Genomic DNA, 27,114 nt, shown 5'->3' with positions numbered 1-27,114 from the left:
GAGGGCAGTCAGGGAGATGCCCAGGAAGAGCCACAAGTGCAGGAGCTGCAGCTGCCGCGTGTCTGCCAATGGCAGAAGGAGGAACTGGCTGACGGAGCTGCTGTTGGACATCTGCTGCCTTGGGGGAATGTTGTCTGTTGAGGAGGAAAAGGCAGAACTAAGTTAGCTCTGACTATTGTAGCAAAACACATTGTCTCACAGCAACTTGACAATAAGGGTCTCTCTTTGTAAGACCTCTCTGCATCCTGCTCACCTAAGCTCTGGGTTTTGTTGGCTGATGAGGCCATTAAAACAGGGACACTGTAATGGACTCCTGAGGAGTCCTTTATGCCTTGCAGAGAGAGGGAACTCAGAATGCATGGTGAGCTCAAATTAATGTACTCGTGATACATCAAAGAGCTTCCAGCCCTACTGGTTGCAATTTGCCCAGCTGAGGAATTCAGCTGAGGGTATTCTTTGTATTTGTTCACGCAGTTGCACCTGCCACAGTTACCAGTGGTTGTGGGTGTCTGAAATGCGTGAAATTTTTATTGCACTGCAGGTCAAGTCTTGTGGGTCAAGAGACATGACCCACATCCCTGCCCTGCTCATCCCTGCTCTGCCATGAGGGGGTCACTCCTTCCACCCACACCTTCTCCCTGTAGGGCCATGGGGAGCTCACTGGCCATGCTGAGCTGTCTCTGGCAGGCAGCAGAATCCCTGCCCCAGCACACAGAGCCCTGGGCTGCAGGACCCTGCCCTGCAGGACAGCCCTGGGCACCCCTGGCTGCACCCCCACCCTCACACCCAACAGCCAGCCCTGCCAGAAGGGAACCTTCTTGCCCTGTGCGTCTGATGCTCCACACCAGGAAATCCAGGAGAGCCATCCTGGCAGGTCCTGTCAGTGCTGGCATTTGGCAGGTGTAAGAGACAATTCCAGGAACTCACCTGCAGTGCTCTGCAGCCAGACTTACCCTGGCAAAGTGCTGTGAAGATTCCTCTTCTGAAGAGGTCTCCCCTGTCCTCCCACTCCAGGACACCTTCAACCTCTTTCTCACTTCTCTTGTCTGCCCTTGGTGCCTGCAGGTCCTGCCCTGCTCTGCCATATGGCCACCTCCTCTCCACTGAAGAACTGTGGGAGTCCTTCTGAAAGATCCTGGATGCTGTGGGATGTGCCAGCTTTAGGAGGTCCTTGCAGGAAGGGAAGATTAACTTTCCTATAGCCAGAGAATTCTTCATTCAAATACTGTGGAGGTTTCTCCTATAGTGAGAGCTCAGTCCCCTCCCAGCCCAGGCTGCCTCTCACCTCTGTCCCTTCCCTGCTGTGCCCTCGGTGTGTGCAGGCAGTGGCCTGAGCCCTGCTGGGCTGTGCACAGGAGCTGCTCCTGGGCAGAGCTGTCTCTCTGCAGCGCTGCCCGCTTGCCAGGAGCTCCCTGTGTGCCAGGAGCCCGGCCCAGCTCAGCAGCACAGCAACAGCCCAGGGCATTTAATGGCCCTCTGGGGGGGTTGGTGCTGAGTCCCTGAACATCAGACCCTGAGGACAGTTAAAGTGAGATTCAAACTGTAAAGTTTCTTGTAGTGCTAATGGGTCCCACTGAGGAACACGACTGTGAAAACATTCCCAGGGGTTTTTTGAGCAGAAATTTGGAGGCAGTGATGACAGGTCTGAGACTCACAGATTTATCAAGGCTGAAAGAGACCTTCAACGTCTTCTAGTCCAACTCTCATCCAAGCACCACTATAATCATCCCTAAATTATATTCCAAGATGTCACAACCAAACTCCATGTGAGCCCTTCAAGATACCACCACCTCCCTGGGCTAATTATTTCATTTTATAACTACCCTCTCAGTGAAAAACATATTTTTAATATCTGATCTGATCCTTGACATACTCAAGTCAAGTCTGTTTCCTCTCTTCCCATCCCTATAGGCTTGGCAGAAGAGAGGGAGACCCCTGCTCACTAAGACCTCCTTTTGGGTCTTTGAAGAGAACATTCAGGTCCTCCCTGAGCCTCCTCTTCTCCAGACTCAAGAACACCAGTTCCTCATCCAATTTGTTTTCCAGACTCTTTTCCAGCTCCATTCCCTTCTCTGGACATGCTCCAGCCCCTCAATGTCCTTGTTGCAGGGAAGGGCCCAGAACTGAACACAGCCCTCAAAGTGTGGCCTCAGCAGTGCCCAGCTGAGAGGGACAATCCCTTCCCTGGTCCTGCTGGCCACATTATTCCTTACACTGGCCAGGATACCTTTGGCCTTCCTACCCACCTGGGCACACTCTGACTCATATCCAGCCACTCTCCACCAGCACCCCCAAGTCCCTTCCTGCTGAGCAGCTCTCAAGCAACTCTGCCTCCAGCCTGGAGTATTCCATGGGGTTGTTGGGACTCAAGGACAGGATCTGACTCTTGGCCTTATCAATCCAGCCTGTCCACATCCTTCTGCAGAACCTTCCTGCTCTCCAGAAGATCCACAATCACTCCCACCTTGGTGTTGTCCACAACTTTTCTGAGGGTGAACATGATGCCCTTGTTCAGATCATCAATAACAATGTCAAATAGGACCAACCCCAACATTCAGCCCTGGGGAACCCCACTAGTGACCAGCCCCACATGGATTCAGTTCCATTCCCCACCACTCTCTGGGTCATCAGACAGTTTTTCACCCAGCAAACAGTTCCCTCATCCCAGCCATGACCAGCCAGTTTCTGCAGGAGATGCTGTGGGAGGTGGTGCCATAGGCTGTACTGAATTCCAGAGAGACACATCCACAGCCTTTCCCTCATCTCCTGAGTGGGTCATTTTGTCATAGAGGGGGATAAGGTTGGCCCACCAGGACCTGCCTTTCCCAACCTCACAGTGGCTGGGCCTGATCCCCTGGTTGTCCTGTTTGTGTGTCTGATGGCACTCAGGATGATCTCCTCAATGGACTTCCCTGGACCTAAGGTCAGCCTGACAAGCCAGGAGTTGGCTGGAACCACCTTCTAATCCTTCTTGTGGATGGGCATCACAGGTGCTGATTTCCAGTCAGCTGGGACTTCTCCAGTTCACCAGGACTGCTGGGCAATGCTGTGGGAGGTGGTGCCAAAGGCTGTACTGAATTCTAGAGAGACACATCCACAGCCTTTCCCTCATCTCCAGAGTGGGTCATTTTGTCATAGAAGGAGATCAGTTTGGTCAACCAGGATCTGCCTTTCCCAAGCTCACATGGGCTGGGCCTGATCCCTTGGTTTTCATGTTTGTGCTGTCTGATGGCACTCAGGATGATCTCCTCAATGGACTTCTGTGCCACCAAGGTCAGGCCTGACAGGCCTGGACTTGTCCAGATCCTCCTTCCAACCCTTCTTGTGAATGGGCATCACAGTTGCTGATTTCCAGTCAGCTGGGACTTCTCCAGTTCACCAGGACTGCTGGGCAATGAGTGAAAGTGGCTTGGCCAGCTCTTCCTCCAGCTCCCTCAGCACTCTCAGGTGCATCCCATCTGGGCTCACGGACTTGTGGTGGTCTCATTGGCAGAGCAGGTCACTCATCATTTCCTCCTGGATTACAGGGGATTCATTCAGACTCTCATCACCAACTTCATGCCCTGGGATCTGGGTATCCTGAGGACAACTGGGTTATGTGTTAAAGACAGAGGCAAAGAAGGCATGAGGTCCCTCAGCTTTTTCTTCCTCCCCTTGCCCTGTGCTGCCCCTGCATCCAGCAAAGGATGGAGACTCTCCTGAGCCCTCCTTTTGCTGCCTGTGGATTCAGAGACACATTTTTTGCTGTCTTTAACTGCAGTGGCAAAATTCAGTTCCTATTTTCCTTTGGCCCTTTAATTATTTTTTCCAACATAACCTCACAATATCCCTGTACTCCCCTATGTTTCTTGCCCCTTTTCCCAGAGGTGACACACTCTCTTTTTTCCCACCCTGAGTTCCAGCCTGGGTTCTCTGTTTAACCAGGCCATGCTTTTTGCCCTCTGGCTTGTCTTATGGCACAAAGGCAGAGCTCCTGGAGCTTTCAGATTTTTCTTCTTAACGTACCTCCAGCCTTCCTGGACCCCATCTTTGAGGATTGACTCCCCAGGGGCTCCATCAATCACTCTCCCAAAGAGGCCAAATTCTGCCTGTTGTCAGTCCCATGGGTCAGTTCTGCTGCCCCCTCCTTCCTTCACCCACCATGGAAAATGCTGCCATTCAGTGTCTCTGTGCCCAAGATGGCCCCAACCACCACATTGCCCACCTGTCACAGAATCATAGAATGGTTTGGGTTAGAAGGGACCTTAAAGAGCATCTCCTTCCAACCCCCTGCCATGGGGAGGGACACCTTCCACTAGACCAGGTTGCTCAGATCCTCATCCAGAACTTCTGAGGATGGGGCAGTCAGAACTTCTCTGAGCAACCTGTGCCAGGGCCTCACCATCCTCACTGTAAAGAATTTCTTCTAAATATCTCATCTAACCCTTCCTTCTGTCAGTGTGAAGCCATTTCCCCCTTCTGCTGTCACTCCAGGACCTTGGAAGTAGTCTTTCTCCATCTTTCTTTTAGGCTCCCTTCAGGTCCTGGAAGGCCACAATTAGGTCACCCAAAAGGTCTTCCCTTCTCCAGGCTGTACAATCCCAATTCTCTCAGCCTTCCCTCATGGCAGAGCTGCTCCATCCCTCTGATCATCTTGGTGGTCTCCTCTGGACTCGCTCCAACAGCTCCATGTCCTTGCTGTGCTGGGACCCCAGAGCTGGAGGCAGCTCTGCAGGTGGGGCAACATCCAACCAGGTGTGTTCCAGCAAGGACAGTGTGGAACCTCCTGGAACCAAAGGGGACATTGTGACACCACAGAACCTCCTGGAACCAAAGGGACATTGTGACACCACAGAACCTCCTGGAACCAAAGGGGATACTGTGACATCACAGAACCTCACGGAACCAAAGGGGACATTTTGACATGGCACAGTCTTTGCAAGCAAGAAGGGACACAGGAGAACATCATGGAATGAAGGGACTATTTAGGCACTTTAGGGCCTCATGGAACTGAAGGAACTGTGGGACACTGTGGAACCTCAGGGAATCAAAGGGCCACTGCCAGGGCTCATAGAACTATAGGAACCCAGGGACAGTGCAGAACCTCATGGAATGAAGGGGCCAATGTGACACTGCAGGGCCTCATGGAACCAAACAAACCCTGAGATATTTCAGACCCCCATGTGTGTTGGGTCTGGCTGAGCTGGAGGTCATTTCCCCACAGCAGCCCTCACAGCCCAACCACAATCAACCCACCACAGATTTTTTGTCACTGGACACAGAGTTTGTCAGCTGAGCTGCTCGTCTCTTTATTGTGCTGAGTTTGGGAACACACCAGCATAAACAAGGGCTCTGTGCTTTGCCCTTACACTAATGGCCTTGTCCTGCTGGAGGAGCATCTTCTGGAGATGAAGGAGGAATTCATCCTCCCTGTCTGCCTGAGATTGATGTGAATGGCTTTATAATGAAGTCTCCCGTGGTCTTTGCTCATCCTTATGTGAACTGTTTAATACTGGTAATAATATTAACTAATACTGTTGGCACACTGTGGGGTTTGTGGATTCTGGTGTGACATCCTGGTGTAAGAGAAAAGAAACTTTAGGTGATATTATATTGAAATCTGCCCTGAGGCATCCAGTTCCTGAGTGGCAGGTGGTGTGGGAGGATTTGGGCAGGTTCCTGGGGCAATTATCACCTCCCATCACCTGGGACTTCACACCTCAACAGATAATCAATCCTGGCCAACTGACCTGTCACCTGATGGAAGGTGCCCTACCTGCCCCAGTGAAAACCAGCAGCTTCTCCCCCTGTCCTGGGGCCTGGCCTGTGCCTGTAGAGCCACAGTTGAGTACCCTCAGAGGACTGTAGGGGAGGCAGGGACCCAAACTGCATTGGAGGACACTGTGGCTGAAACACAGACTCAAATCACAACTACAGTAATTGCCCCAGAAGTGAAAAGAAAAAGATGGGTAAGGTGAGTGACAGGTCTGAGTCATCGATTAGTAAGGGAGGAAGAAGAAGAAGAAGAAAGAGAATTGTAATAGATGAATTAATTAATTTGCTAGAAACCAAATCAAATAGTATTTTTAATTTTGTTTTAAATGTAAAATTAAATATGCCTGAAAATTTGGAGGATTGTAAAAACCAGAAAGACAGCTTCCCAGCAGAAAGAACAATGCCTTATCGGAGAATGGCTCGGTGCTTAACAAGGAATGTAGAGTACTCGCTGTGGAGAAAAGGAAAGATTCCCCAGTTTCGATACCTCTCAGCCCGGTGCCTCCCCCCCTCCTTCCCCTACAGGTTTTTCTAGCCCCAAACAGTTTCGCCCTGCTAAGAAAAATACCTCCCTGCCTTTTTTTACCGTTTCTAGCCCTAAGAATTCCCTTCTTCTCCTCAGCCACATTGCCACACCGGGACCCTGCTAGCCAAAACCCCCCCCACTGAATCTCCGGGGAAGACCCGTGCCCTGCAAACCCCCCCGGTTCATCCCGTTCCCCTCCTAAGCCAGCACCCGGGAAAAACCCCCACTTCCTCTCAGCCTCTCCATCTTTCCCGGTACAAGCCTTTCCTGGCCATACATGCCCGGTTTCACTCCCAAAACACCCAAAACTCAGAGCCACCAGTTTTTCTCTTTTCCCCTACGGCCCCGGTCAATCCCGACTCCCACGCCAGCCGTGCTAGAAAGCCCTGGCTGTCTCCATATTCTGCCAAGGTGCCTGCCAGCCGTGTCGCTGGAAACCAGGTCCCACAGAGCACCCCCAAAAGTCCCAGTACCACGGTCACCCACAGCGCAAGCCCTGCCAAGCTCCCCGCCAGTCCCCCCCCAAGGAAGGCCGTGCAGCCCCCACACCTGGCCCCAGCTACCCCATGCCAAGGCAGGAGCACAGTGGAGATGGACTAGCAGAGATAGCCGCCACCCTGGAGAGCTTCTCCAGCTAGCCACGCAGCCGGACAAAAGCAGCCCCACCGGGGAAGTCCCGCCGCCCATGCTAAAAGCTGAACCAGCGTGGGGAGCCTGCGACCAAGCATACCAGCGGGCGCCGGCTCGGCACGAGCCGACCCCCGTCTGAACGTACAGCATTGCAACCCTTCCTGCTGTGTACGACCGAACAGGACATCATGCCAAAGCCTGCAGTTTGTCCCTTGCCAAGTACCCCGGACTGTACAGCCACATGGAAACCCCCCCACTCCTGGGCACCATGAGGCAAAAGGTATTGCGAAACACGGCCGGACCTGGTTGAGGACTGCAACTGTTACAACGCACAGAACTGAGCCTGCGCAAACGAGAAGCGATTGCGAAACTGTTATGTAACACATGGAAACTGCGCCTGCGCAAAGGGGGCGTGGCCTACGCCAGAAAAAGTGAATATAAGCAGAGCCCTGGACGAGAGCCAGATGTGAACCTTTGGGAGCTGGTCTCCTGGGTCACCCGGTGCTCTGCTATCCTGCAAGCACTGTGTTGCTCCTCTCCTTGCCTTCACAAAGAGCTGTAATCACTGAGGCTAAGGCCTACAGAGCTGGACGCTGCAATCACTGAGGCTAAGGCCTACAGAGCTGGATACTGAAATCACTTAATAAAATCACTACCTTTTTTTATTTAATAAATGCTATTAACCTTTTTTTTCCTTATAAAATAAAATAAACGTTGATTTATCTAGCCAACGCCTCGGTGCCTATAACACACCCTCTCCTTTTCCCTGCTCTTCTCACCTCTCCAGCTTCTTTTCCACAACGGATGGCAATGCTGTGAGGAGTCAGCTGTGCCTCAGCATCTCCAGGGGCCCGTGGCTGGGAAGGGGCTGCCAGGTCACATCTGTCACCTCCCTGACAGGCAGCAGCAGCCTTGGGCACCCAGAGGCAGCTGAACCACCTGTGCACACACCCTGAGAGCTGCCCCAGCTGAGAGTCCCTCTCAGGGGCCCTGAGGACCTCCGGGCTCTGGCAACACAAACCTGCTGGAGGTTTAGAAGGCAAAGAGGCCAGTCCTGCCCTGGGGTCACAATGACCCAGAGATGAGGGCAGGGACCTGAATAGCTCTGGAGTGACCCCGAGGAGGAGGGCTGGGCTGTGTGAGGGATGTCCTGAGGCACAGGGGCTCAGGATCAAAGTTAATAAGGACAACTGGACATGAGGCTGCCTTGGGGGAGTGTGGCCACCCAGACAAGGGAGGTGTCACCCCCTTTGAATGAGCCCTGGGGTAACACATCTGGACTGATGTGTCTGGGTTTGAGGTTCCCCATTGTGGAGGAATGAGGAAGAACTGGAGATGGTCCAAGGAAGATCTGGTTGGACATTCGACAGGCTCCCTGGGGCACTGGTCACAGCTCCAAGCCTGATAGAGCTCAAGACGTGCTTGGATGATCCTCACATGGTGAGACTCTTGGGGATGGTCCTGTGCAGGGGTAAGGGTTGGACTCAATTATCCTTACAGGCCTCTTCCAGCTCAGCATATTCTGTGATTCTGCCAGGATGACAGAGCTTTTCTTGGTACTGGAAAGAGAAAGAAAGTCACAAAGTGCAGCTTGGAAGTTTCTGAGTGGAAGGGAGGAAAAAGAAATGTCACTCAGAGAGGAGCCTTGTGGTGCAAGGTTTCACCAAGAAGGAGTCAGTATCATCCCATGGCTTTGTGTTCCAGGGAACAGCCAGAGATGGAGCAGAGACATCAGTGAGGGCACAGAAATGCTGCTGGGAGGGCTGGTGGCAAAGCAGGATGGGTGTGTGCAGCCTGCAAGGCCAGAGGAGCAGCAGGGACGGGGCAGGACAGGCTGCAGGACAGATGGCCAAGGGCTCTGGCAGGGCTGAAAGGCACAAAGACACCCAGGGCTTTGTCCCCTGGGCTCTGGCAGCTGCCTCTGCCACTTAGAACAGCAGAAGGAACTTTCTTTTGAGGTTCTGGACTTTGTTTCTTCCTCACCCATCCCTGAGGAGGCTGGGAGGGGTTGCACAGAGTTGCACATTTATTGTTCCTCCCCCTCCCATCCCACTGCCCCACAAACAGCCCTGAGCCACCTGTGAGGGACAGGACCTGCTGTGCCAGGAGGGAGGGAGGCTTTGTCAGTGCCTGCCCTCACTGGGGCCCATTGGTGCTTCAAGGGACTTGGAGTTTTCCTTCTGACTTCTTGAGTCACTTTTTCAATCTTCTCTCACTTCCTGAGAATCATGGACTCATCTCCAAATACACAGTGGGGCTCATTAAAACGCAGAAGAAAAAAATATTTCTCTTCCTTTATTTGTCTTCAACTCTTAAAGACCTGTAGTAATTGGAGTTTGGTAGTTTAAGTAAGAAGGAAAAGTTCAAAGTGAACCTCAAAAAGCCCATATATTTTTGAAGGAAAGGGGATGATTTACACAGAGACTTGGGACGGAAGAGGGTCAGAAAGCAAAGGGTTTGCATACAAAAGGGGGAAAAGGGATTAATAGCACTTAATCATTGACCAATGTAACAGTTATCAAGGGATTACACAGAATTTGCTGCAATCTCAACAGTGACTCAGTTACAGATTCACAATAACAACATTCACATCACAGTCAATTCACACACACAAACACAGGCAGAGATGTGTGAACACAACAATATCTGTGTGTGTAAAGATGCCCACCCAAAATTCTCCTTGTTGTCAGTGAAACACTCCCAGGGACCTGGGATGTGGACCTTGGGACATTGGTGGACTTGGCAGTGCTGGGTTATGGTTGGACTGGGTGACCTTGGAGGGCTTTTCCAATCCAAGTGATTCTCTGATGCAATGACTCATCACCTCTATGATTCTGATAAATCCTCTCCTGCAATCAACACACATCCTGAAAATTCTCATTCTGACATGGCAGAAATTGTATTGACATTTCATTGAAAGTATTGAATCATTTCAATTGATAGAAAGAGGTTACTGAAAAATCAAGATATTGAAGAACACTGTTTGGGTTTCAGGCTGAGCTGCATTGACTGACCATCAGTACCCAGTGCCACTGGAGGCTCAGGTGTATTTGAGGTCCTTCCCTGGCACTGGCAGCTGTCACAGAGGACCTGCAGGACATGAGGAGCCCTTTGGAGCTGCAGATGGATCTTGGGCAGAGGGTCCAGGGAACCTACATAAGAGCATCAGGTATTTGTGTCCCTGTAACACAAGGAGGAGAACTAAAAAGAATATTAAGAGCTTAACATTTGTTTCCCTCTGGATGGTTTTTGGATACATTTCTGCCTAGAAATGTTCCCAGGACCCAGTTGAACCTTTCCTGCCCAGCACTGCCCCTGCCCCACCTCACACAAGGAGTTCCCTGAGGTTTCTGGGGTGGAGCTCTCTCACCTGACACAGGGGAGCAGTGACCAGTGTCAGTGACACCCCTGGTGTTTGGATGATCAGCTTTGCACTCATCTCACACATCTGTTACAGTGGCTTCCTGTAAGACTCCCTAAATCATCAAATCACTTTTCCTTTCCATCCCCTCCAGGGTACAGGATGTGTGACTCTGGTTTAGGAGATGAAATAGGTGGGAATGGTCTCACCTGGAGCTCACAGGAGGCATCGAGCTCACAGGCCCTTGTCCTGCTGAGGGAATTCAATCCACTGAACACCTCCTTGGAAAGCAACATGGAGGGTTCTGGACACTGCAGGAGACTCCTGGAATGCATGGGGGGAAACTTCCTGACCCAGGTCAGGAGGCCTTTCCAGGGGGGATGTGTTACTGGATCTTTGGTCACCAAGGCAAGTGGTGACCAGTGGTGTCCTGGGCTGTCTCCAAAGCAGCCTGTGCAGCAGGGGAGGGGGATTCAGCCCCTCTGCCCTCTCAGGTGAGACCCCACCTGCAGTGCTGTATCCAGCTGTGGGTCCCAGCACAGGAAGGACTTGGACCTGTTGGAGTGAGTCCAGATGAAGCACCAGGATGATCAGAGGGATGGAGCAGCTCTGCTGTGAGGAAAGGCTGGGAGAGCTGGGATTGTTCGTCTGGGAGAAGAGAACCTTTGGGGTGACCTGAATGTGACCTTCCAGAACCTGAAACAAGACAACAAGAAAGATGGAGAGAGAGACATTTTACCAGGGCCTGGAGTGACAGGAAAATAGGCAATGGCTTCACACTGACAGAGGATAAGTTTAGATGAGGTATTAGGAAGAAATTCTTCCCTGTGAGGGTGCTGAGAGTCTGGCACAGGTTTCCCAGAGAAGCTGTGGCTGCTCCATCTCTAGTGTTCAAGACCAGGCTGGGCAGAGCTCTGGGCAACTTAGTCTAGTGGAAGTTGTGCATGTCCATGTCACTGAGGTTGTACCCAGGTGATCTTTTAAGGTCCCTGAAACTCAGGACACTCTATGATTCTGAGTTATTTCAGGCAGCTGTGACAGACCCCAACATCTTGACCCAGCTGGAGAATGTTGGGGAAGGTTGGCGTTGTGAGAGGCTTTGCGTGCCCTCGCCACCCACCCCGACGCGACCCCGGGTTCGGGCTTCTGGTTGCACGTGCGTGTTCTCATAGAGATAGAGCCGTACACCAAGTAATAGCAGCAGGAACCTTCAACTGCATTAGGGAATTAGTGGGTTAATATAACTTCTTGGGGTGAACATGTGGACAATAACAGCTTGGGGTAGGGCAAGAGGCTCTGTCCTCGAGGCGGCAGGCTGCTCTGATTGGTGGGAGGGCTGTGTGCACGAGGAGGCAGCACGGGGCTGGTGCCACCGAGGCTGTGCTTTTCCTGGGCTTCGAGGTTGTTTACCTGCCTCATGGCTGGCTCAAGGTTGCAGTGACCTTGGCCAGCCTGTCAGCTCCTGGATGGTGTGTTGTGCATAGAGGCTTGAGGCCAAACCTCTCCCAACAGGGGAAAATATACACCTTCCAAAAGGGAAATTAAAGGCAGTATTGCAGAAAGACCCACCAGGTCCAGCCCCATAGAAAGGGATGCAATGGCTGAGAGGGACTCCAGGCCCTGGGAGTCAGCCTGTTACCTGGAGGGGATGTGCTCCCACTCTGTCCCCCACCACGAGGTCTCCAAGGAGCCCAAAAAGAGCCACACAGAGACCACAGGAGAGGAAGGAGAGAGAGAGTTTATTGATAAAGGGTAGGGGTATATAAAGGTTTTGGGGGACTCAAAATACCACCAATAGTGAGCAAGGGCGGATTTGGACTATTACTAATAGAAATCCAGGGTTAACAACCAAGAGAAAAGAGTAAATAAGAACCAATAAGAAAACTTGAAGCTTCCTCTAGGACACTACATGCATTCCTGAGAGGCGAGGTAACAGTTATATTGTGGGATTTTGGGAAGAGGACAGTGACTAGGCAAAAGAGAACAAAAGAATCCATGTTGTGACATGCATTTATACAACAGTACAAGTTCTGTTTTTAAGGCATTTGGGCAAGCTTTTTCATCTTCTTCACAAGTCCATTTCTGACAAGAGTTCTTCCCTTCCAGATACTGCAGATCCATTGGCACAAAGGGCAGCTGATATTTCTTGTGCTGTGGGTGCAGAAGGCAATGGGTTGTGCCTCAGACCACTCAGGGAGGCTTTTCCCAAGCTCTGTTCTCACAATGGCAGCTTTGGTTAAATTCTGCTGAGTGCTGGCTAAAAGTGATTTAAGGCCCAACACACAACCTGTCATTAATTCAAGCAGTTCATTAAAAGGCTAATTAAAACCATTCCTACAATATAATCAGAGACAAGACAGGGGCAGAGAAAAGGGGAGGCCAGGCATGGGGGATATGACTGGAATGTGATGGTTGTGAGGTCACTTCCACTGCAGCAGCCTGGGTGGCCCTCAGGAGACATTCTGGCCAGGGAGCATTGTGAGGTCATCCAGCACATCAGGGAACCCACACAACAAAAATTGCCATCCTTGGAGAGCTGAAGGAGTGGGGGAGGTGGGAGAGCCCCCCAGGTTCTGATTCTGGGGGCAGCTCTGTCACACAGCCCCACCAACCCTGGCAGGCGGGAAGGCAGCCTGGGCTTGTGGCCACCCTGCTCTGCACTGGCCCTGAAACTGGGGAAAAAGTCTTTTCCTCATCTCCAGGATAAGCATTCCCTGTTTCCCTCAACACCCCTTGTCTTTCATCCTCTTCACTTGCCAGCTTCAGACAAGCCTTCCTTTCCTCAAAAAACAAAGTCCCCACATCTAAATTTTTTCTTTGCAAACTGTCCTTGCTGTCACCTCCTGGCAGTGGCTTCATGGCCCCTGTCACAGCCAGCCCTGGCCCTGCACTGACCCAGCTCTGCTGCCCCACAGATGCTGCATCAGGAAGGGAAGGTCCACGAGGGAGGGAAATGCACAGGGACTCATCCTGGAAGGGACCCTGGGAGGTTTCTGAGCCAAATCAAAGCACAGTGAGTGGGGAAAGGGAGACAAGGATGGGCTGTTTGGGTGCTCTGCCATGTCAGGAGAAGATGTGGAGCTCCAGAGACACCCAGACAATGTGGATCCCTCAGAAGATGATCTCAGACAGCGGCTCCCAGGCCTCTGCCAATCACTGGTTACTCTGGTTTGATGTTCCCTGGTGGTTCCACCCACCCCCACCCCCACCAGTGTTCTGTGCACACACATCTTTCTCAGCAGTGTCTGAACCCTCAAAAGACTCAAGACCTGATGGTTTCTGCCTCCCACTGTAGAGGTTGGCACTTGGATCACCCCCCACACTCACAGCACAGAGATCCCTTGTCCCAGAGATTTCTTAGCAATGGAGGGATTAAGAAAATGGGAAAGATTGTGGGATCAGTTGCAGGACATGGCAAGGGAAAGGCACTGACCAGTCACTTTCTTGCACATGCTCTTCTCCTTTCATACCCTTTTCTCTCTATTTTCTCATGCCTGTTCCTCCACATATCACTTCATTCATTTCCTAGACACCCCATGGCAAGTCTTACACTGTCCCTAAATGCACTTTCTGGCTGCCCATCCTTAGTCTCTGGACCTGAGTGAGAAAACCCCCAACCTCAGCTGCAAGGCCATCCTGGGGGACTGTCACTGATCACTTGGGGAGCCTTTCATGCAGAGATGTTGGAAATCTCTATTAGTTCCTTTGTAACTTTTGAGGTTTGAAAGGTTCCTCCAACGTCATTGAAATTCATGTCCCTAAAAGGACTGTTTTTCCATTTTCATAAAGTGTTGGGGATTAGGTCACATTAAAATGCCAACATGGTGCATGTCGGTATTTGCAACCCTGTGGAGAAGGAGTTGGGAATATAAGAATAAAAGAATAATAAACTGTTTAGGTTGGCAGAGACCTAAAATAGCCACTAGTCCAAGTGCACTTCAATTACTCAGGGACACCTTCCACAAGTTTAGGTTGTACAAAATTCCAAACCTTGGGCAGCTCCAGGAATGGGGTTTCCACTTACTCTGTAACCTGGCCCAGGTTCCTGCCACCCTCAGCACAAAATATTTCTTCCTGACATCCAATGGAAATCTCCCCTCATTCAGTTCCAGATCCTGTGCCTTGTTCTGCCAATACAACCTTTGGCAGAAAGTGTCACTCTGTCTCTCCTGCACTAAGAGCACAACATTTTCATGGCTAAATACCAGAGATAGCGTATGAAGGGGTTTGGAAGCCTCCAAGCCCTGGGCCCAGTGGTGTGGAGACTGAGGAAAGAACCAGAGAAGCCTGAGAGGCCTTGAAGGGAAAGTGGGGAGGTCCAGACTGCACACAAGGAGAAAGGAATTTCTGCCCAAGGGCAGTGCTGTGGTGCAACACAACCCCTTGAAAAAGTCTGGATCAGTCCAAGGCTTTGTGTGCCAAGGCAGAGCCAGGGAGGAGGGAGAGATGTCAGTGCAGGAAGGGGCCAGCGAGGTGGGGCAGCCGGGGGATGCCGACAGCCTGCAGGGAAAGGGGCAGGGCATGGACACCGTAGGACAGCCTGGGCTGGAGAGGAGACAGGGATGTGCAGAAGCTGAAAGGCCCCAAGAGAGCCAACTTGTGCAGGCCTTTGGCCATGGCTGCTGTGTGTGCCCCTGATGGCATGAGGAGACAAGTGAGCCTTGCAGCCCTGGGGCCTCATTGCCTCCTTGTCCCTGCTCAGCAGCCTGAGAGGTGCCACCCCATCCTCCTGCCCCTGGCACGGCACATCCCACATACCAGTGCCCCAGGAAGAGTCCTGAGGAATGAGGGAGGGACAGGATCTCCCTTCCCAGGGCTGGGGGTCATGGCTGTGACCTTTGGGTTAATGAAATGCTTCTTACTTTCCTCAGTATAAGAGTGACCTTTCTTTCCTAGTCCATGTTTGTCATCATTGTCTCTTTGTTTTCTAACTGGAATCTGGGGACACTTTCTCAGTTATGTCCCTCAGAGGGACCCATTAACTACAAAAGAAACTTTAAAGTTTGATTCAGACTTTGCTTTCTCAAGAGGTTCCTGCACCTTTCCTCAGGGTCTGAGGTTCAGGGACTCAGCACCAAACCCCCCAGAGGGCCATTAAATGCCCTGGGCTGTTGCTGTGCTGCTGAGCTGGGCCGGGCTCCTGGCACACAGGGAGCTCCTGGCAAGCGGGCAGCGCTGCAGAGAGACAGCTCTGCCCAGGAGCAGCTCCTGTGCACAGCCCAGCAGGGCTCAGGGCACTGCCTGCACACACCGAGGGCAGAAAAGCAGGGCAGAGAGAGGTTACAGTCTGGGATGTGAGGAAAGTTGAGAGGAAGATCCACAGAAGAGGAATCTTTCCAGGCTTTCCCACGGTAAGTCTGCATGAAGGGCAATGTATGTGCAGTCTGTGGGAAGATCTCCCAACGCTGGCACATCCCACAGCCTGGGGGGTCTCTAATGTGGGATATCACAGTGTCTCTGGTGCTGAAGAGGAGGACGTGCTGCAAAGCAGGAACTCTCTGCTGCACCATCCCAGGGACATCCCAACAGGGTTCCCGCCTCCCAGGGATGGCTGTAGGGTTTGAACCCTGGCTGTGCCACCCAGGCTTGCCCAAACTGTCCTGCAGAGTAGGGTCCTGCACCCCAGGGTGCTGTGCCATGGCAGAAGCTCTGCCACCTGCCAGGGGCAGCTCTCAGCTGGTCTGGGGAGCTCCCTCAATGCTGGGGGAGAGGCTGTGGGTGGAAAGAGCAAACCCTGGCAGGGCAGGGCAGGGCAGGGCAGGACAGGTTTCCTCTGCTATCAAGTGAGAGTTTCATAGTTAAGGACTGCTTACAGAACCAGAGCACTGCAGGATATTTTCCAGGGGATACTTCAAGGACAAGGTGAAAAGAGGGATTTCTATCAAGCTCTCAAGCCACATACCTTGTGGTTTGAATAGCAGAGGGAACTCTGAGGAGCTGAACAGGTGCTGAGAACAACTACCTGGCACTGCTGGTATCTGGGAGGTGGCACAGCTGGCTCAGGGTGATGCTGCCCTGAGTTTCCAGTGAGCTCCACCCTGGTCTCTCCCCACTGGACCTTCCCTGTGTATTTCCTGGTTTCTTAACTTGCCCTTGTTACTGAGGTTCTTTCCTTGTTCTCTCAGTCAGGCTTACAGGGAAGGAGAGTTCGAACTACAGACTCAATCACTGATCCTGTGATCCCCCTCAAAATTTTCTCCCTGGGAATGAGACATTCCAATTTTCCTGTGACCAGTGGGGCTATAGGCAGGGAAGTCTGTGGGCCTGGAGAATGAGGTGTTTTTCCCAGAATCAATCTCCTTTGTTAGGACATTTGTGTCTCTTCTGAGGTGTCCTTCCAAGATGGGAGCTGCCCTCAAGAATGCAAATAATCCTCATGGCACAATTATGTTATCTGAAATCCCCAGTGGAGAGGAGCAGAGATGCTGTGCCCATCCCAGGAAATATTGTTGGGTTGGTGATATGAGCCATGTGTATCCTTGGGATCTTGGGACTTTGAGACAGGCTGAGATATTTAGTGGCCTGTGATGGCTTTGTCTGCTTTTAACAGTGTCTGGCGGCATTCAGAAACCTCTCCCCTGACTTGTCACTCTTATTTCCTCCTTGGACAGTGCCCCACATCCAGAGGCAGCAAATGCCCAACAGCAGCTCCATCAGCCAGTTCCTCCTCCTGTCATTGGCAGACACGCGGCAGCTGCAGCTCCTGCACTTGTGGCTCTTCCTGGGCATCTCCCTGGCTGCCCTCCTGGGCAACGGCCTCATCATCAGCGCCGTAGCCTGCGACCACCACCTGCACACCCCCATGCACTTCTTCCTGCTCAACCTGTCCCTCACAGACCTGGGCTGGATCTACACCACTGTCCCCAAAGCCATTCACAACTCCCTCTGGGACACCACAACCATCTCCTATGCAGGATGTGTCACACAAGTCTTTTCCTTTTCCTTTTCCATGTCGACAGAGTTTTCCCTCCTCACCATCATGTGCTACGACCGCTACGTTGCCATCTGCAAACCCCTGCACTACGGGACCCTCCTGGGCAGCAGAGCTTGTGCCCACATGGCAGCAGCTGCCTGGGCCAGTGGCTTTCTCAATGCTCTGCTGCACACAGCCAATACATTTTCCCTGCCCCTGTGCCATGGCAATGCTCTGGGCCAGTTCTTCTGTGAAATCTCCCACATCCTCAAGCTCTCCTGCTCACACTCCTACCTCAGGGAAATTGGGCTTCTTGTGGCTAGTGTTCTTTTATTTATGGGATGTTTCATTTTCATGGTTTTCTCCTATGTGCAGATCTTCAGGGCTGTGCTGAGGATCCCCTCTGAGCAGGGACGGCACAAAGCCTTTTCCACGTGCCTCCCTCACCTGGCCGTGGTCTCCCTGTTTGTCAGCACTGGTATGTTTTCCTACCTGAAGCCTCCCTCCATGTCCTCCCCATCCCTGGATCTGGTGGTGGCAGTTCTGTACTCGGTGGTGCCTCCAGCAGTGAATCCCCTCATCTACAGCCTGAGGAACCAGGAGCTGAAGGATGCTGTGAGGAAAATGATGACTGGATGCTTTTCAGCAGGAAGAGACTGCCTGCTTTGCTCTGTCAGTGACACCCAGTGCATTTCATGAGAGACCAAGTCTCTCCTCTTATACAATTTTCCTTTTTTTTCTCCTTGTAACTTCACTGTTATAAAAAAGAAGTAAGTATTAATTTTATCATAGCTAATTAGCCACCCAGTCTTCTGTCACCAAGGCCAAGGACTGCCCTGGGCATCGCATCAGAGGGGCCATTCCCCACCATGGATGCTCCTGCCCTGGACTGGGGCTGCACAGGGGCCTGTGGGACCAGCTGTGGGGCAGTGGGGCACAAAGGGGCCATGGAATCTCTGCCAGGGGTTGACAGCAAGGCCAGGCACAGACAAGGAATTCCTGGGCATGGCCTGTGTTGTGAACGTTGGACTGTGGGGAAAGCAAAGCTCCCCTGGAGTTGGTGGCTGCAGGAAAAGTCAAGAGCCAAAAGAGCCTCAGTGGCTGTGCTGGAGACCAAGGCTGAAGGAGGGAAATGCAGGGCTGCTGTGGGATGGGGAGGGGGATTTAATTCCAGCAGACACTGCTGTGGGGCTGAGGGACTCCATGGCTTCTCTGCCTGAGTCTTCACTGGAAAGGTCTCTCAGGCCTCTGTGCTCAGGGAAAGCTTCAGGGAGGAGGAGAGCCCGTCTTGGCAGGACCCTCCTGCAATGGCAGAGGGACACATGGCAGTGTGTGCCCCTGCAGGGCACTGCCCTGGCCATGGCACAGGCTGGGAGCTGCCTGGCTGGGAGCAGCCCTGTAAGGCAGCTGTGGGTGGGCAGGAGCTGGGCAGGAGGCAGCCGTGTGCCCTGGCAGCAAGGGAGGCCAGGAGCACCCTGGGCTGTGGGACCAGCACAGCAAGGACGGGGCTTATCCTGGTTGCTGTGGCTGAGGAAAGATGCACAAAGAGCTGCGGATTTTAAAAATTGTATCCTGTTTAATTTGTACTGTGGGCAATGAAGGGAGATTTTCTGTGTCTCTAAGTGTCACCAGTTCCTCATCCCCTAAAGAGCACAAACCTGATGAGTTCCTACTCCAGTGACACTTGGATCTCCCTCCATACCCAGAGTACAAAGCTCCCTTATTCCAAAACGTTCCTTGAAATGGAGGGATTAAGGACACAGGACAGGATGTGGAGAACAGTTACAGGGCATGACCAGGGATTTGGAGTGGTTGTGACTCCAGGGCAGGACCCAGCACTTGGCATTGCTGAACCTCATCCGGTTGGCCTGGGCCCATAAATCAAGCCTGTCCAGACCCCTCTGCAGAGCCTTCCTGCCCTCCAGCAGATCAACAATCCCACCTAACCTGTTGTCATCTGAACAAATGCTGCAGAACATGCCCAATAAAATTCCTGTAACCCCAAAATATTTGGATTAGTGGAGATTTAGCTCTGCACAACAAAGTAATTCATTCACTTTCTCTTTTCCTCCCGCTCTGGATCAAGGGAACTTCTGACTTCAGTGTGTGACTTCTTGTGTGCAAAGAGCAAAATGGACAGAATTGGGGTAGGGAGCGCTTGGAGGGACCTTTAGATCTGTGCCTGACACATAACATGTTTTCCATTGGTCTAAAATTGCCTGGTGTGGAAAGTGGACGTCAGTGATGTGAACTTAAAATACAGCAGAGGAATTTCTTCTATTTTTGAGCTGTGCCTTCCTTTGGTTTTGTTTGCTGACAATACATGAACATCCCTGTGTGTCTCCTGCAGCTCTTTCTCCAAGTACAGCAGGTGGGAGTTGGTGCCCAGGAGCTGAAACCTGCAGGTCCAGCCTTTAGTGGAGGAAGCTCAGATTGCACAAGGCTGCTTTGAGTGCCAGGGGTGTGATGAGGGAAATGGTGGGGTGGGGATTAGGGATAAGGTCTGATGGATTGTCAGACAAAAAGGGTCATGATTTTCATATCTCTTCACACTGAATTAGGAGATGCTCTGGGTCAATATCAATAGGGAATTGCTGATAATAATGTATAAACAGGCAAAAATAAACAGGCCACAAAAAAGACATATCTTTGCTTGTGTTTTTTTTTTTTAAGTATAAGGTATTCACTTTGAATGCATTTCTGAGATCTCTGTAATTGACCACAGAGGATTTGAAAATGTAAAAGTAAATTATTCCCAGGGGTTTGTTTTGTTAAAATGCCATCAGTGAAAAGAGACCATGAAGGGAATGAGCAGACAAGGAGACCATCCCTGGTGCTTGGGAACAATATCAATTAGGGTTTGCTGCTCTCAGTGTATAAACAGGAAAAAGGAAATGGGACAAAAAGTTATATTTCTTCATTTTGTTGTTACTGTACTACACTGACTTTGAATACACTTCCGGTATCTGTCTAATGAAGCATAAAAGAATTGAAGACTTAATATTAAATTATTCCCCAAGGCTTGTCTTGTTAGAATGTTTTGAATGTTAATGAGCACTCTGGCACTGAATTCCTGAACTGAAGATTTGAAAACTGAAAAAACCTTTAAAAAAGCAAAATTCATCATCAAACCTTCAAGTTCCTGAGAGTGTCAGCAAGCCCCACTGAGGCCATGACTGAAAAGAGACCCCAGAGGGAATGAGCCGAGAAAAAGACCCTCCCTGGGGCTGGGGAAGGAGCAGCTCAGAGTCACTGGTTACAGGTGGAAAATGGACTGTGGAATGTGGCTGTGAAAGTGCCTGATGGACTTTGCCAAGCAGGACAGCCAAGCCCTGCCACCCATCTCTGGTTCCTCACAGGATGCTCCTGGAGCAGAGTGATGTGGGGTGTGGAATGGGGAGGGCAGGAGAGCAGTAGGACACCTCCACAGCTCTATGGAGTGGGTGAGGAGGTGACAAGCCCTAGGGCTGTAAGGAACTGGTGTCTTCTCCTAGGCTGTCAAGCCCCAGGAAACTGCCCTGTTGCAGAAAAGCACAGTGAAGAGCCAAAGTGTGTGAGAGCAGGAGAGGGCACAGCAGTGCCCCTTCCACAGCCAGGCCTCCAGGGACACACCTGAAGGAGCAGAAGAGCAGGGTCTCAGCTTTGTCTTTGTTTCCTGGACACCCTGGGCAAGGGGCCCCAGGGCAATTGTCACAGATCACCCCCTGCAAACACCATTCCCAGCCCTGGCCTCTCACCCACCACTGACAGGTTGTTTGTCCCTCCATGAGGACACCAAATGAGCAGCTCACAAGGCCATGCTGCAATTGTACAGAGGAGACTTCAGCATTCACAGTGTGTGTGGGGGGAGATGAACCCAAGAGAACACAAAGACCATCAGCTAATCCTGGAGATGCTGGGAAGGGCTGTGGGACACACAGTTTCTTGAGGTCACTTCACTCTGGGCCCCACATCCCCTGGAAAAGCCCCAGGATGCAGCACTGGGATGTGCTTCTGAGCACAGAGCTCCCCCTGTGTCCATCCCTCAGGCCGTGGGGCATCTCAGAGAGGGGCAGAGCAGGTGACACCCCACAGGACTGAGGTGCCTCCAGGCCCCAGCAGTGGCAGTGAGAGCCCAGGGAGAGACTGTGACTCCTGCAATGATCTCCCCGTGGGTGTAAAAGGGAAAGACTCTCTGATCACCCCTGGGTGCATGAGAATCCCACAATCCCAGTTCAGAGGTGGATGCCTTGCTGGACCTCGACATTTCTGTGAGTGACTCCAGGAACAAACTCCACTGGCCCAGTGAGATTCATCTCAGTGGTCTTGGACAGTTCATTGCAAGTGCTCCTGAGCTGCTGCATCACCCTTGCCTGGGATTCTGGGCTGTGCTCTCAAAAGGGCCAGAGCAATCTGAGAGGTTCTGGGGTCCTTGGAAAAGGCAGATGCCAAGCTTATCTTTAAGAAGAGCAAAATGAGAATGGGGAGAATTACAGGCTGCCCATCAAGCCGCTCTATCACTGCCCTTCCCAGATGTACAGGGGAGAGAGAATAAGGTGGAAAATGACTGGTGGGTTGGGATAAAATAATTTACTAAAGCAAAAGCCAAAGTTTGCACACAAACAAAGAGGAAAATAACCAGGTTTGTTCTCTACTTCTCATCATCAGTGATGTCTGGCCATGTCCCAGCAAGCCAGGCTTCAGCACACAGAGCAGCTGCTCAGCAGGGAAACATTGTAAACAATGAATGCCCCTCTTCCTCCTCCTGTCCTCATCTTTTATATCTGAGCTGACATCCCATGGACTGGAATATCCCTCTGGTCACTCTGGCACAGCTGGCCTGGCTGTGTCCTTTCCCAGGATCTTGCCCTCAGTTCGGGAAGGAACGTTGCAGTGCTGGGGCTGTGCCAGCCCTGCTCAGCAGTAGCCAAAACATTGGTGTGTTCTCAGCACCTTTCCAGCTCCCAACACAAAGCACAGCACTGGGAGGGCTGCTGTGGGGAAATGAGCTCCACTTCAGCCAGACCCAAAATATTTCCAGTGTTCGGTGCTGTCCCAGGATTCCTTTAGTTCTGTGAGGCCCTGCAGTGTCCAGGTGGCATCCTGGTTCCCTGAGGTTCCACAGTGTGACAATGACCCCTTGATTCTATGAGGTTAAAAACTGTCTCAAGACCCCTTTTGTTCCATGAGGCCCCACAAGTCACGATGAACCCTTTGGTTCCGTGAGCTCTGCAGTGTCCAAGGATACCTTTGGCTCCTTCAGGCCCTGCAGTATCCCAATGGCCCCTTGTTTCCATGAGTTTCCACAGCGTCTCAGGGTCTCTTTTGTTCCATGAGGCCCTTAAATGTCAAAATTGCCTCTTGGTTCGATAAGTTTCTGCAGTGTTACAATTGAACAATGATTACCTCAGATTCCAAAATATTCCAGGATTCCTTTGAATCCATGACACCCTGCAGTGTCATAATGCCCCTTTGATTCCATGAATTTCTGCAGTGTCCCAGGGTTCCTTGCAGTCCATGAGGCCCTGTAGTGTCACAATGATCCCTGGATTCCATGAGTCTCCACAGGGTCACAGTGGGCTTCTGTTTCCTTGAGGTCCTGCAGGGTCACAATGGAACTTTGATTCCATGAGGTTCCCAAGTGTCAGAATGGCCCCTTGGTTCCAAGGCTTTCCACAGTGTCCCAGGGTCCCTTTGGTTCCTGAGAGAAGATTGTTGGGGGCGAAATGAGGAGTATCAAGTTATCCTCATAGAAGTTGCAGTGGTACACAAATTATAGGTAAAGGTCCATCAGGAGAGTTTGCACAGTCAGTGTTTGAACACCCTCAGCATTACCTGAACTTGGTTTTACCTCACCAACATCTTTCCTCTCTGTTGGCCAAGCCCCCCTCCCTTCCCCCAAATATCCCATCCCTTTTGTCCCAGTTCCTCCTGACCTTCCCAAATCCTTCAGCTGGATGGGCTCAGCTTTGTGATGCCCTTCATGATCCCTGAGCATCTGCCTGCCCACTTTGGCCAGTCAGTTCTGGGAACACACCTGACAGCCCAGCCCCCAAGGGCACAGGATGTTCTGCTGTGCTGGAGAGGACCCTCCTCAGCCTGGCCAGCAGTGCTGCAGGGGGGGATTCCCTGCCCCTCCCCAGCTGGTCCTTCCTGCCCAGCAGCTCCTGCTCCAGAAGGGCTCACAGACACTCTGGGCGACTTGTCATACTTGGGTCCTTGAGCTGCCCTGGGGCATCTCTGGGGCAGTGGCCAACTCTGTGACTGCTCTGGGAAGTCATGGCCTGAAGCCAGGAGTGTGGGTTTTAGGAGGTAGTTGAAACCTCTGCAGACAAGAAATCCTGGTAATTGTTGAAGACTTCCTTGCCTATCATTATGATGTGCTGTTTATTTTTAATTTCAAGATTTTTTCATAATTCTCTTTTTACTGACAACACCACACACTTGTTCTATTAATCTGATTCACTCACTCTTTATGTGAAAATATTTGTGCAGCTGTTTATCAGAGTGCATTTCCTACCAGTGTTTTGAATGCAGAAACATTGCTCAGAGGAGCTACTGAACTTCTTTGGGATGGTTTCATATCCCTAATTTTGTCTCTTCTGTTCTTCCTCTCCCAATTTGCCTCCCAAGATCTCTCCAAGCTGTGTGTGCCTGGGAATGTTTTCACAGTCCTGAGCTCTGGGCCATGTCAAAGGGGACAAATGCACCTTCTGGAGAACACTGTAACTCCTGCTCACAGAGCCTCTCTGACTGCACAGGGGAGATTCCCCCAGGCTGTTTCCTGGTGTGGGAAGAAAGGGACATAAAGGCAGAGGACAGGCATGGAGGAGACATGGACATTTACAATGGGCATGCTCAAGGCTGGTGAGATAAATGTCCCTGGGACAGGGAGGTTGTTCCTGCAGTCACACCCAGAAATGTCAGGGCTCTGACAGGTGCCCACACCTGAGCTGGGCTCGTGGCCACACCTGAGCTGGGCTCATGCCCTGCTCACATCCCCAGGGCTGTTCAGAGACACGAGTCCTTCCCTTGCACACCCACAGACAGTTCCTGGCAGCAGGTGCAGTGTCTCCCTGGGCTCCTGCTGCCACTGCCCGGGGCTGGAGGCACCTCAGCCCTGCAGAGCCCCCACCCTGTACACTCACACACTTCAGCTCAACACTGGGGTTTCCCTCTCCCTGGCATGGCCCAGTTCAGCCCCTCCCTGGTCCAACCAATCCACCTCCCCCAGCCCCAGCCACACAGAGCAGCACAATCATGTCTGGACCTGCAGCAAGAAATGGAGGCAATGGAGGTCAGGGACAGTGACTCTGTGTCTGGAATGTTCAGGAGACCATCATCTCAGGCATCTTCTGTAGCCCCAGGGCCAGCCCCACTCCCAAGGACAGCAGGAGAGAATCAGTCCTGGGGCTCCTCAGGCAGCTTCTGCTGCCCCAGGGACCAGTCAGCCTCTTTCCATGGCTCCTCTGCACACACAGCCTGTCCTGCTCTTCTCCTGGCACATCCCATCTCCCCACAGAGCCTTTCCCCAGGGGAACACGTCTGTGCTGGCCTGACCAGCCATTCCTGCAGCCCCTCCCCGTGCACCCCACAGCCCCCCAGCTGGGGATGCTGCTCTGCAGGGCACATGGGCTGTAGTGCCTGGGGCCATGGAGGTGCTCTGCTGGGCTGTGCTGGTCAGGCTGGGAGGCAGAGCCAGCTGATGGTGGTCCCTGTCACTGACCACCTGCCACACAAGCTCTTGTGTGGCCATGGAGGGTGCTCAGAGGGGCTCTGCCTTGTTCCAGTGCTGGGAGATGGGTTTGGGAGCTGCACTGGATCCAGACCATGAATGCTTATGGAAAGTAAAATGAATCACAAGACTCCTTTCCCTCAACCTGCTGTATTCCCTGGGGTTGCAGTGCTCTTTTTTTTCAGTTCACACTCAGATGTAGAATATTATCTCTGGGTGACTCCGAGCTGGACAGGCCTGGTCTCCTTGGGCTCTATTCACTGTCAGCTCCTGCTCACACTGTTGCTTCAGGTCTCGTGTTCTCCTGGCAGCTTCAAGGTGTCTTAAGCAAATCACTTTCCTGCCATCAGCCCTGTCACAAGCTGTTGAGACCCAGGAAGGTTAATCTCATCTGTATGGTCTCTGGCCACCAACAAGTAAAACCTGAACCAGAACTAAGTCCTTTGAAAGTCACACTGGGAACCTGATCTCATCACACTGAGCCATGGGCATACAAAGCAGCACAAGTTGCCCCTTGAATGTCTCTTCCTTAGGCATGTTCTTAAGAGCAACTTCGGAGGAAGCCCAAAGCCTTCCTGCCCTGCCCTCAGGAGAACCCCTTTCCTGATGCAGCTGCTGTTGTGCAGCCCAGCTGTGTCCCAGCAGTGCCCATGGCCTGTCCCTGGCTGTGAGCCCAGGATGGACACATAGCAGGATGTGACCAACCTGGCAGAGGACCAAGACCTTGGACCAACACAAGGGCTTAGGAGAGTGTGGAAGCAAAAAGGGCAGCTCTGAACAGTCCCCTCCTCTCTGTAAACATGCACGGTCCTGCAGTGAGCTGTCCTTTCTGAATGCCTAAGAAGAAGGATCAAACAAGTCACTGCACTGTCCTTTATTTTGTGTAACTACTCAAGTGGAACAAATCCTGATTTAGACAGTCTCTGGGTCAAACTCCAAAGAAACATACTAGATTATAATGGAGGTTAATTAAAAATTTATTTGTGCACAAACTTATCTCATGACCCCCACCAAAATACTGAGAAAACAGGATGGGGCTGTAATGAGTTCCAGTCCGAATGCTATGCAGACATCAACAGAAACAACAGTTTTATGCTTCTGGAGAGAATCCAGTCATCATTTTCCTCACAGCATCCTTGAGCTCCTGGTTCCTCAGGCTGTAGATGAGGGGGTTCAGTGTTTGAGGCACCACCAAGTAGAGAACTGCCACCACCACATCCAGAGATGGAGAGGACATGGAGGGAGACTTCAGGTGGGCAAACACATCAGTGCTGATAAACAGGGAGACCACAGCCAGGTGAGGGAGGCATGTGGAAAAGGCTTTGTGCCGTCCCTGCTCAGAGGGGATCCTCAGCACAGCCCTGAAGATCTGCACATAGGAGAAAACTATGAAAACGAAACAACCAAACACTAAACAGGCAGTAACCAGAAGGAGCCCAATTTCCCTGAGTTTGGAGTCTGAGCAGGAGAGCTTGAGGATCTGAGGGATTTCACAGAAGAACTGCCTCAGGGCATTGCCATGGCACAGGGGCAGGGAAAATGTATTGGCTGTGTGCAGCAGAGCATTGAGAAAGCCACTGGCCCAGGCAGCTGCTGCCATGTGGGCACAAGCTCTGCTGCCCAGGAGGGTCCCGTAGTGCAGGGGTTTACAGATGGCAACATAGCGGTCGTAGCACATGATGATGAGGAGGGAATACTCTGTTCCAATGAAGAAAATAAGGAAGAAGACCTGTGCAGCACATCCCATGTAGGAGATGGTTGTGGTGTCCCAGAGGGAGTTGTGCATGGCTTTGGGGACAGTGGTGCAGATGGTGCCCAGGTCTGTGAGGGACAGGTTGAGCAGGAAGAAGTGCATAGGGGTGTGCAGGTGGTGGTCGCAGGCTACGGCGCTGATGATGAGGCCGTTGCCCAGGAGGGCAGCCAGGGAGATGCCCAGGAAGAGCCACAAGTGCAGAAGCTGCAGCTGCCGCGTGTCTGCCAATGGCAGGAGGAGGAACTGGCTGATGGAGCTGCTGTTGGGCATTTGCTGCTTCTGGAGGTGGGGCACTGTCCAAGGAGGAAATAACAGTGACAAATCAGATGAGATATTTATGAGAATAATCACAGCCATATCCCAACACCCCTTTCCCTTCTGCTCACACTCCCCACTTTTCCTTTTTCAGAAAACTTTGCTTCATTTCCATGGCTGGAGCCCTGCTTGGTGCTCACTACATTTC

General features: G+C 51.9%; 2 protein-coding genes across 2 annotated transcripts in view; one reads left to right on the top strand and one right to left on the bottom strand.

The window, feature by feature from the left end:
• LOC139673811 (zinc finger protein 850-like) overlaps positions 1 to 27,114 on the top strand; it is a 685,564-nt gene that overhangs the window by 209,073 nt on the left and 449,377 nt on the right. The window lies entirely within an intron of this gene.
• LOC139674246 (olfactory receptor 14A16-like) lies at positions 2,396 to 26,936 on the bottom strand. Its single transcript, XM_071560435.1, has 3 exons — positions 26,023 to 26,936; positions 17,908 to 17,964; positions 2,396 to 2,486 (listed from the first exon to the last, which is right to left on the bottom strand). The coding sequence occupies exons 1-3, from the start codon at positions 26,919 to 26,921 to the stop codon at positions 2,396 to 2,398; spliced, it is 1,047 nt and encodes a 348-aa protein (XP_071416536.1). The 5' UTR covers positions 26,922 to 26,936.

Source organism: Pithys albifrons, chromosome 7 (genome assembly GCF_047495875.1).
Source record: "Pithys albifrons albifrons isolate INPA30051 chromosome 7, PitAlb_v1, whole genome shotgun sequence".
NCBI classification, from domain to species: domain Eukaryota; kingdom Metazoa; phylum Chordata; class Aves; order Passeriformes; family Thamnophilidae; genus Pithys; species Pithys albifrons.
This window is presented reverse-complemented; position numbering and strand designations above follow the sequence as displayed.

What these genes read in the sequence shown, in the direction of transcription:
- LOC139674246 (XM_071560435.1), bottom strand. Translation starts at nt 26,921, where the DNA reads ATGCCCAACAGCAGCTCCATCAGCCAGTTCCTCCTCCTGCCATTGGCA. An exon ending in GAGCTCAAGGATGCTGTGAG is followed by an intron (nt 17,965 to 26,022) that starts GAAAATGATGAC and finishes CTATGATAAAAT; the next exon opens with TAATACTTACTTCTTTTTTA. An exon ending in GGAGAAAAAAAAGGAAAATT is followed by an intron (nt 2,487 to 17,907) that starts GTATAAGAGGAG and finishes GTTCACCCTCAG; the next exon opens with AAAAGTTGTGGACAACACCA.